The sequence below is a fragment of the Cynoglossus semilaevis genome, chromosome 17 (assembly GCF_000523025.1).
Source record: "Cynoglossus semilaevis isolate Cse_v1.0 chromosome 17, Cse_v1.0, whole genome shotgun sequence".
Taxonomy (NCBI): domain Eukaryota; kingdom Metazoa; phylum Chordata; class Actinopteri; order Pleuronectiformes; family Cynoglossidae; genus Cynoglossus; species Cynoglossus semilaevis.
In genome coordinates this window covers 2,482,408-2,493,361 of record NC_024323.1, presented here as the reverse complement: position 1 = coordinate 2,493,361, position 10,954 = coordinate 2,482,408, and the positions used below count along the sequence as shown (strand labels likewise).

At 44.8% G+C, this 10,954-nt stretch overlaps 1 protein-coding gene across 2 annotated transcripts in view; it reads right to left on the bottom strand.

Annotated features, from left to right (window-relative positions):
• Positions 1-10,954, bottom strand: part of znf385c (zinc finger protein 385C) — an 83,317-nt gene that overhangs the window by 53,612 nt on the left and 18,751 nt on the right. Inside the window, exon 1 of one of the 2 annotated variants that reach the window (XM_008329246.3) lies at positions 1,522-2,210. The exons of the other annotated variant lie outside the window; for it this stretch is intronic. Coding sequence (XP_008327468.1) covers positions 1,522-1,531 — 10 coding nt within the window. The 5' untranslated portion in view covers positions 1,532-2,210. Of the gene's footprint in view, positions 1-1,521; positions 2,211-10,954 lie in introns of those variants that run through there. 2 annotated transcript variants of the gene reach the window in all.

Genomic DNA, 10,954 nt, shown 5'->3' with positions numbered 1-10,954 from the left:
GAGGAAAAGCACAGATGGAGGTTAGAGTTCCCACTCATTTTCCACCTTGGAGTTGATGAAAGGAAGCAGCGTAAACACCACAGAAGAAAACACAAAAGGTGGGCAATCAGTGACATCATTCAGCACCGGTCGTTGGAGCAAACGCAGCTAAAGCAGAGCTCCCCTGTGACGCATTCGTAAGACGACGAAACGGTCGAGGTTAAAATCAAGCACCGGGAGTTCAGGGTTGCACTTTACAGGAATCCAGAAACCCTGTAGGGGGCACACCGTGATGGAGGAGCCCAGGGAGTAAATATGTAGAAAAATGCTCACATGGCGTCCATTTTCATGACTCATTGGCCCGTGTAGTGAGGCCATTTTATGAGCGGCGACACCACATTGAACCTCATAATCTCATTTAGAGCGGGATCCATCACCTTTATGGGCTAAATGTGCCCGGTCGAGTACGTAACCACTTCCTCCAGTTCGTTATCAAAGAAAAAACACCTGCTTTTCCTCCAGATCTTTGAGGGACTTGGCTTTCAATTAGAATAATGAGGAGGAATAATAAAAACACCAGAGCAGCACAGGTTCACAAAGAAGCTCATTTTGTTGGACCACTCATATCAAAAGGAGTTTAAAAGTTCCGTCATCCTGGAGCTGCTTTTTATTGGCATCTAAACGTCAAAATAAGTGTCCTATAAAATAATAATAATAAATACTTATATTCAAGTTCTTTCATTATCCTTATAAAACAATACCGTTATTCAAATCAATTTTAAAAAGCTCAGCATTCCCATTGATTAGACAATAATATACACCGTCTTGACGGACTCCGACCCTGCAGGGCTGAGAGGATGTCAATAATCTGGTAAATTATTATTGATTGTTTCATATGCAGATCTGACTCTGGTGTAAATTAATGGGAGAAATCTTTCAGACACTGTGCACTTCCATTACCACCTCCACACAGTCGAATCAATGATGGTCTACAAATAGTCGATCACTCAAGCCAGGCCAGTTCCAAGATTTCATTTCTCATTAACTTCCGGCCGGCCAGTTCCAAGAAGATTTCATTTCTCATTAACTTCCGGCTGAAACAGACATGGACAAAGTGATGTTCGTGGGAATTTCTCGATTATTTATTTAAGAACCGGAAGAGCCTTTCTTATTTTCCACACATGAAATTAATCACGTATGATGAAGTTTTTTTTTTTAAAAAAGTCATAACTTTCCACCATGCAATGGGAATAAAGTGTCTTTCATCCTCAACGCACTGTGTTCTACAGATGCTGCTACAACACTGCTGTCACCGCTGGTGCAGCGTTCTAACACGCACAATCTGACGGAGACCGTAGGATCCACAGTGTGCGCAAAGGTTCTCTCGTGTCCCCCCTCCCCGACCTCCGCTGCCCGCACGGCTTGCGCTTCACTAATTCGTGACACATGAAATGAAAACTCAACCTCACCGCTGGCAACATTTACCCAGAAATCCCCGTGGCCGATGATAGAGTAAAGAAGTTGAACGTTCCACACACTCACCGATCAGCATCGTGCGTCCTGGACCGTGTCCTCGTGTCTCCAGCTCGCTGTGACACCGTGCGTAAAGACCGACTTCGCGTTGTATTACGCACGTCTATCCACAGAGACGCGCGGCGCACCGGTGCGACCGTGTACCCGGAGGGGAGCCTTGTGCGCAGTGTGCTGCTGCTGCAGCGGCTCCTCCAAGTGTCTCTGTGGTGACAACTGTTTCTCTTGTACAAGTGTATCCGCGTCTCCCACGGAGCCCGAGCCGCAGGGAATCAGCGATCCCTCCGACGCGCACGTTGTCCTCTATTAAAATCCTATTGCGCCGCTCTGTCTTCCGCTCCACTCGCCCTGAAAAGCAGCGAGGAATTGGGCTGTTGGAGAAAAGCTGTGAGTAAATGCTCCCCCTCCTCTCTCTCTCTCTCTCATCCTCTGCTCTGTGGTCTTACTTCCTTTTCTCCTCCTCCTACAGTTGACAGCAAGGCACATGTGTGGTACTACATTTACTCCTCAGTCAAACTTCTTCTGTGACACCTACACCCATCTGTCCTGGGGGACATGTCCACACCTCAGGTCCAAACGCTCATTTAGTATTTTCGTTTCGATTTTTTTTTACATTATAAATTCAATGGCACCATGAGACTACAGTGTGAACGGGGTACAGCAGGGGTCACCAACATGGTGCCAGGGGTCACCTGGTAGCCCCCGCGACCCAAGTCAATAGACATTATTCGTAAACACCTGGATAACACGATGTGAGACGACCCCCCCAAAAAAAACCGATGTGAGAAGACCCCCCAAAAAAACAATCTTTTGCGACCCACCTGAGGGTCGCGACCCAGTCTTTGAGAACCAACGTACTACTGTATGTCCCAGAACTGATTATTATGACATTGTTTAGATCAAACAAGTAGCTCTTCCTGTTACTAAGTGCCCTTGAAGTAGCACTTGGTTTCAAAAATGTTGGTGACCCCTGGTCTACAGTCTTGATGTGACCCACATGGGCATCCCACGTGGTTTTACACACAACGGAAATTGTGGCCATTTTTTGCTAATCAGTTCAATCACTTTTGCCTGGGGCTTTCGCAGGGTTCTTCCCAGCTCTCGTCCCATTAGCTTCCTGGGACGACAGCCAACTAAGGACATTCTTCCCGTTGCCCTTCGGCATCTAGCAAGAGAGTGACACTGACACACCGTCCGTCGGATACAAAGAAATAACCCGACATGACTGTTCAGAGTAAGGTCACGCTGAAAAACATTTGATATATATCCCATTTGGAGCCACAAATAAAAAATATGTTATTGATCCCCCAAGAGGACGTTGTTGGTGTTACAGTTGCTCCAGTGAGAGAAGTTAAGAAGAAAAATGCACTGCAGCAGAAAAAAACATGCCTGCCTTACAAGCAAAAAGCAGAAAGTCATGGGTTCGATTCCCAACAAAAATAAAAAAATGCTAGGATGCTGGTTGAAAAATAAATGTTCATTATGGTCATTTATTGGTTGATTAGAATTGGAAATCAAGAAAAAAAATTGTGAATTATTCCCTAAATTTAACCGCTTACTCTTTAAGATGAACATATATTTTAAGAAAACCATAGACATAAAAAATAAAATCTGGCGGGCCACATAAAATAATATGGCGGGCCACATTCGGCCCACGGGCCTTGTGTTTTACATACATGTTCTAAACGGATTGCTAAACATGCTTCCGTGTCCAGGCAGCAGCACACGGAGTGGATTTGAATCCAAAAAGAAAAGAAAAGATTTCTGTTGTTCCGTTGTATATAGGTCACATAAATGGTCCAATCTCTCTGCAGTCTCAACAAAGTCTGTTTGTTTGTGGCAGGGACTGAAGACGTTCCATTAAAAAAAAGAAAAAAAAGAAAATACCTCAGAGATATTGGTCCACTCGGAGGTATTGAAAATTTTGCTGCAAATTTTCCGGCTGCTGCGACGACACAGATGTTAGATATAGATCTAGTGACTGTGGATGTATACGCCAACACGCAGTACTGTAAACCCCCCCCCCCCCCCCCCCCCCCCCCCCCCCCCCCCCCCCAATCAATAGTACAAGGCGAGGTGGATCCATGCTTTCATGAGTACTTTCTGATTTACTGTTGCCTTCCTATTAGTCTGGCCCTTCTCCTTTGACCTCTGGCATAAACAAGCTGGGCTTTTTTGGTTTGTTTTTCCACAGCACTGCTGCTCACTGGATATTTCCTCCTTCTGGACCATTGTCTGTACACCCTGGAGATGGCGATGTGGGGGAAATGCCACTAGATCAGCACTTTGTCAAAGACTCAGCAACTATTTCACATTCAAAGTTGCTTAAATGGCATTTCTTTCACTTTCTTCTGGGGTCATCTTGGTCTGAACGCACCGACCTGCTGCCATGCGACGTCGATTAGAAACATTAGTCGACAGTCGGGAATGGTTCACTGTAGGAACGACGTCAAATTGAGGCACGTCGTACAGTAGGAGGCACAGCGAACATTAAAAGGACCCAGTATTTTCTCAGACGTGTTTCTGTTGCTGCTCTCATAAGGATGATTTGTGTGCACTTGTCGAGGCAGCTGTCTCTCGTGTTAGCGAGAGCGACTGAAAGTGATGGTGCTCGTTCTCTCCCTCTCACGAGCCCGCTCCTCCTATTGTGCCGCTTCTTGTCAATGCATCATTCAGGTGAAGTTGACACATGTTCGGGGGATTCGGTCTGGCTCCAGCAGCACGGAGTGAAGGCTCACATTAAATTTCTGTTAGTTGGAACGGTGCGTGTGTGTGTATGTGTGTAAAAAAGGATTGCTACAAAGCTAAGCAGTCCTGGACCTAAGCCAAAGCACATCTCCCAGGGTGCTATCAGGGACTTAATTACAGCATTAAATTGCCCCCTCTCCAACTCTTGCTCCCAGTTTACTTCCTCCCTCCCCCTTCCTCCCTCACTCTCCCCTTCACACACACACTTTCTCTGCCTTTATCTGTTGTTGCTCTCCTTTCCCATTTTCCCCTGCACTTGCTGGTGTGGCAGAAATGCCGGCTGCTGCGCTCATGTCATCATTGAGAGAAAAAGCCTTCAAAATTAGTTTTGACTGCGACTGGAATCCAACACAAAGCCAGAAATAGTCCTGGTTCACCTGCTGTCACTAACCTGAATTTAGATTTCCCCCCTTCTTTCATTCCTGCAAATCAACCATCTATTCTTGAGTCCAGGCACTGTCAGCTTCTACAGGGCAATTAAACACATATTGTGTAGGGTAATATTATGTTGGGGGGGGGTGGGGTAGAGCAGTGAGGATGAAGACTACCCTCAGTTATTAAAGGATTTTAGAACCATAAAGCCTTTTTATAGCATGCTATTCTCATTTCAGAGCGACTACTGTCAGTACTGTAGTACCTGGACTGTTTCTGGATACTGGTCTTACTGAAAATTATCGACTTCCTCTGTTTCACAATCAATCATTTTTGGCTAAATATGAAACCGAACAGCTCGATTTGCTTCGTCGAGTTGCCTTCGAACTAACAGTTCCTAAAGCTAGCATGTTAGAACGGTATCAACGATTCATCCATAAAGTTTCCCTCCTCTCGAAAGTTTCTTCCTCTTGAGGAGGGAGTGCGTCCTCCTTCATCCCTCTTCCCCTTGTAGCGGAACGACGTGCGGCCAATGCCCACGGTAGTTCCTGGTTGTAGTTCTGTGCCGCGTGTCATGTTGGCTCCTCACCTGTCCAGGTTTCTGTGCCTCTACATCCACAGGCCCAGCAGTGGACTGAGACTCTCCCTCCAGGGACGGAGGCGGAGGACACAGTGCAGCTGAGTCTGCTTCCGAATGCCAACACTGTGCCAACACATGACAGAGCCGGGGCTAAGAAGCAAAGGGAGTCGCTGGGAGCTTTACATTAATCATCTTCAGCTAAGTGGTTTGTTCCACTCTATTTATCTGACGTGTGAAGGGTTTTTGAACCTGCGTCTCTTTAAGGCCTTTCACCTGGGAACGGCTGCGGATTTATGGAAAAAAACAAAAAAACGAGGACTATGTAAAAAAAAACACTCCTGAAGAGAAAACCTAAGACGATGCTGAATCTGAAAAAATCTTCGGTCGGAGGTGGTTGACCGGGCAGTATTGACTGTAACAGTGTTGGCCTGTTTACCGTAAAAGTACTTACTCTGATGAAGACAGCGTGACCAGTATACCCAGTTATACCATTATGGTCAGGATATGTTTAAGACACATCAGTAAATATACGACACTATCAAGACAATGAAGGAAGAGTGTAGAGAAGAAAAAAAGAAAGAATGTTAGCATTTAGCATTTAGCTCTACTTCATTCACACTCATTGAGGCATCAAAGAATATACAAGGGAAAGTCACAAAGCTATAAAAATATTTCAAAAATAAAAACCCAACCCAACCCTGGGGGATTTCTTTTACATCAACTCTTCTCATCTATGAAGTTCAGTTTTCAGGGAAAAAAACTCAAATGGGTCTAGATCACATGTCAAAGTTAAGGCCCGTGGGCCACATCTGGCCCGTCACATTTGGTCCACCTGGGCTTAACCTACATACGTTTACCTTAAGCTACATCTCCCATAATGCTGCTTGATTTTGCCACCCGCCTTCCAGCATCTTCGGCACTACACTGTAAATCTTAATCCTGTTTGGTCCGCAACAAAGACTGGGCTTGCGATTCAACTCCAATCAGACGCTCTCTAAAATGATACCACCTTTCTTGGAGTCGTATTTCTGAGCCCCTAATGACTGGCGTGGTTAAATTAAGATGAAATAAAATAAAACGTTGCTCTTTCTAAGCATCTGAATCTGCCGTTGACTCGTGCAGAACTGAAATCCCACAAACTGTCGTTTCCCCTGTTGTCCGGAGCTGAATCTCTGTCGTGATGAGTGACCAACACTGTAGAAGGTCAAGCTGTCACACACAGTCTGACAAAACTGTTGTGTCTTTGCACGTCACTGGCAGCAGGGGGCTGCTAATATTTAACGTGCCAGGACAAAGAAGACTTCCGAATCGCTACATTTGCAAAACAAAGCATGCGTCGAAATGAATGCATTTCACCTGATCCGTGTGCGCTGCGAATGTGCACAGGTGAAGGATGGGAGCTGTAAGAGAGGCGAGCAGCTTGTAATTATCATGCGCTGTGTGCGAGCGCTGGAGCATGTCAGCGCTGTCCCTGCTCTGGGATGACGTGGTTCAAGGTGGATCAGCTGCACGATGGCAGTGAGTAGGAGCGTAAAATGTGGCGATAGCTGCTGTCACCTGAGGAGGCGACGGCGGAGTGCGGCGCTCTGCAAGACTAATTCAACCTGACAACTTTTTAGCAGTGGCACCTGGGCATCTCAAGTTCCTCGAATATCCCGAGTGGTATTCGGTCATTAATAGACTCCCCCCTCTCTCTCTCTGTGTGTGTCTCTCTCTCCCATAAAACCTCACTGGTGATGTAAAATTGATGTCGAAGACTCTCAGGAGCTGCCAAATCAATATGTGAGAAGGCGTGACAGCTGGTGGTGTCCACCTGTGAGCGAGGAGGACGCACGGGTGTGATGAGGTCGAGGAAACAGTTTTTAGGAGTGTTGATGTTCAAAAGTGTTGTGGTTTGCGACATCCTGCAACAAATAAATAATTGGCACGAGTGTACAGCAGTGATACTTAACCATAGGGCCGACAGCACCAGATAGAGGGCTGGGAAAATATTTCAGTGTTGCACCCGTGGGCCTCGAGGGTTGCGGGACTGAACAGGCTATCAACTGAAGACAACGGATAAAATATGTTATCTACGAATAGTTCAGTTACAATGCAGATTTTGACCACATGGTGGCAGTAATGCAGCAGTCAGTTCATTAACAACATCTAATATACACAGAGAAGACCGACTTCTTTGTCTATGCTAGCTATCTATAACTAGTAAAAAACAAAAAACAAAGACCCCCATCAGTGATCATCAACCAGTGGTTCATGGTTTGAATCTGGCCTGTCAAACCGTCCACTGCGGCCCCATGACCAGATTCCAAAATAAACATCAAACGATAATGTTAGACAATTTTTAGTGCCGACAAATACAGTTGGTGCCCCCTGGTGTAGAGAGATATCAAAGCAATCGTTGATGGTTCTAAAAGGTTTCAGGGGTTTCAGTGGTTCATTTCTGATTTTAATACAAGTTCTTTTTTCAGTACATTTTTTTAACTACAAAGCCCTCCACTACATTCAGCTCAGCTTTAATTTTCATTCACTCGAAGTGAATGAGCTACCTTTATTAAATGTCACCTCTAAGGTTTTTTCAGCACCTTTTATTTTAATCCGTTGTTACTCTGAATGAATTTTCTCAACAGTCTGTTCTATAGGAGTCTGTGTTTGTATACATTTAGAAACACAGATGTTTACATTTGAAAGCAGGAGGAAAAGCCTAAAAAAAAAAAAACGTGTTAATTTTTCACCCTCCACCTATCTTCCTGTTCTCACCCGATGGTTCGGGCGGAGAACTAAGACAATGTTAGTATTTACTGACCTGTGGTTAAGACAACAGACTTTAGGGCAAGTTGCTCAAAACATGAGAAATGCAAATGTGTTTTTTTCTGATCCGGACCAGGAGCCAGAGGGAAATGAATGACAGGCTAATTCACCAACAAACACAGAGGAAATCCATCCCCACTACTTTCTGTTGTTTCCAGGCCGCTGGCCTCTTCAATTAGAGTGCTGGCTGCCAAACTGCTGCTGAGACTTGACTAGGTAATGACTGGCAGAGACAGTCATATCCCTCTGCCTGACTCTCTTTTTCACCGTTTCTCTATAGAAAAAAAAAAAAAAAAAACAATTCTCCCTTCACACCCTGGAGCCTTTCCTGTCCGCCGACTATTTTCTTTCTAAACAATTGAATTTCGCTTTCTATAAAATAGAAATAAAAGTTGGGCAGTCTCTCCCTTTCTACTCCTCTCTCTCTCTCACGTTCTCTCCCCTTCAAACGGCTGCCTCTAAGCTCTCACCCTTTTAATTGCCACCTCTCTCAATCCCTCTGTCATTTCACTTGCCTGCTGGTATATATTTTCCTTTTCTTCTTTCTCTCTACGGCCAACGTCTCCGTCTCCACAGTCCCCACCTTCACCGTCCTTCACCCGCAAACAAACATATAAAGAGGAGCTATCTGGTGGAAACATCTTGGTGGCTTGATGGCCTGGGCTTAGCCACTGGAGTGACTGACGGAGAGACTAACTAACACGGGGACAGAAGAGTGACAGGAGCACTGAGAGGGTCCACCGTGAGGCGCTGGAGTCATTTAAGGATTGGCAGATAAGAAGGATAGATGCTGATGGGTGACAGAGATAGATGTAAAATCCCACTGTTGCAACTGGAGCCTGTTGGTTGGTCAACCCTCTCGACCAATTAGAATAGACCTGTGTCTCTGGCAGGTGCTAAATAGTTAGCATTTTCATGACTGCACTGTTGGGGAAACTTGTTTATTGAACACCTACTGCTTCTAATCCAGTCCATGAACGCCGCTGATTATTCCTAATTAATATTCATAATTAATCCTGTAATGAACGTCCTGTTTAACTAACTCACGATCATTTGACGTCGTTTCACAGACAGGAGTGTTCCATGCACACGTGGTATTTACTTGTTTTCTTCATACACTGCACAGATACAGCATGTTGTGGGTGGATGTTTGGCAGAAAACTGTCATTTTGAAGAAAAAAGAAAATACACAAAGTGGTTCAAAAATAACCCAAGACATACAGCAGATATAAGGTGTGACACAAATAGCCTTAATGATACAGTTTCACCTACACTCGGCAGACCTGTAAAAACAGCCAGAGTAAATGGAAGGTTATTATCGGTGGCTCTTTACTTTAGCATTAGCAGCGTTCTTCTTAATAATCAGAAATGAAAACCAAACATATGGTACATGGTCTATTCTACCATGCTAGTTAGGTCTTCTTTTGTCCTTCAGGGGTTCAGCCCCTAATAACTTGGTGAGGGTCGCGTCAGGTATTAAAACCGGACTTGCTTCAAAACAACCACGAGCTAATTTACATTGATTATCAATGATTTTTTTCCCAGTACTTTTGATATTGACCAAATTGACTTTGTCAACTTATGTTTTCAAATGTGACTAAAAACCTACACTTATAAACACAGTAAAGAGCTTCGTAGGCGCAGCTCAAGTCGCGTTAGCTTCACGTGGGCCAGGAAAGGTTTAACGCTAAGATAGAAAAACAAGTTCTTCACTAACAGCCTGCAGTGTTCAACCTCTGTAAAACAACAACATTATCTGTCTCCACCTCACACTTTCCCTCTTCTGTAACACCAACCAATCTTTTTGTTCCCCTTTACTCCATCCATATATCGTCTCTGGAGTCTCTTCCCTCCCGCCTGGCATCTCTGTCTCAAACCTCCCTCTCCTCAGTATCTCTCCTCAACACATGTCCGGACCACTTCAACCTTGACTTTCAACCTTAGCTGTCATCCCGCTACGCTCCTTTCCGATCCTGTCATCCTGGTCGTCACCGCGGATAATCTGAGCATCGATAAAACCAGCCTCCAGCTCAGCCTCGTCTCCGCCCACTCCACTGTGCCTGCAGCGGAGGGCGAAGAGGGTGCAGGGCCCGTGACTTCAGATGGTTGACACCAGTAATTTTAAACTGGTCCACCTTCACTTACCCTTTCCCCATGTGTTCAGTCTACCTCTGGTGTTGTCTTGCTGCTTCTTCCTGTGGTAGGATTTTAAAGTTCTGCTGCTGTGATAAAATGTAATTTGGACTCCAGGAGGCGTCTTTTGTTTCATGAGTATCATCGATCCGCAAAACCATAAATAATAATTGGAAACGTATGGAATGTATACAGCTCCCAGAGGGGGGCAGTAGTTGTAATAACAACTCATTAGAAATTCCAATAGGGTTCCAGTTTACTGTCAGCTGATTGGCTAAAAGTAGAACATCACAAACTTGCTAATGCTAATGGACTGTGGAATCAGACCAAAGTCAAACATAAAACTAACAGTAGCTTCTTGGTTTCAACATGTATATATTGCAATAAAAAAGTACAGTGTCGGGCCGTGTCTCTCACAACATTTTCTAGAGTTCTACTGATGGGAGGTAATTTTAGCAGCACCAACATCAGACCGAACACTAACGCGCCACAAAATCTCACAAAAATCTCAAAATATCTGCAGAAAAAAAAAAGTCTGTGTTTGTTTGTGCGTGAGTGTGTGTGTTGAGTTTACAAATGTGTGCTGTCTGCGAAGTCCATCCCATCACAACAGGAGGCCGAACGCTTCATTTAGCTACACTGGCACACAGTGAGTGTGTGTGTGTGTGTGTGTGTGTTTGCATGATGGAACGTGAGAATAGGGAAAAAAAAAAAAAGAAAAACTAGGCCAGATTCCCTGACATAAATAAATCAGGGCCTTTTCCTGTCTTTTCTGGGTTCACGAGCGGAAGAGAGAGATGAAGA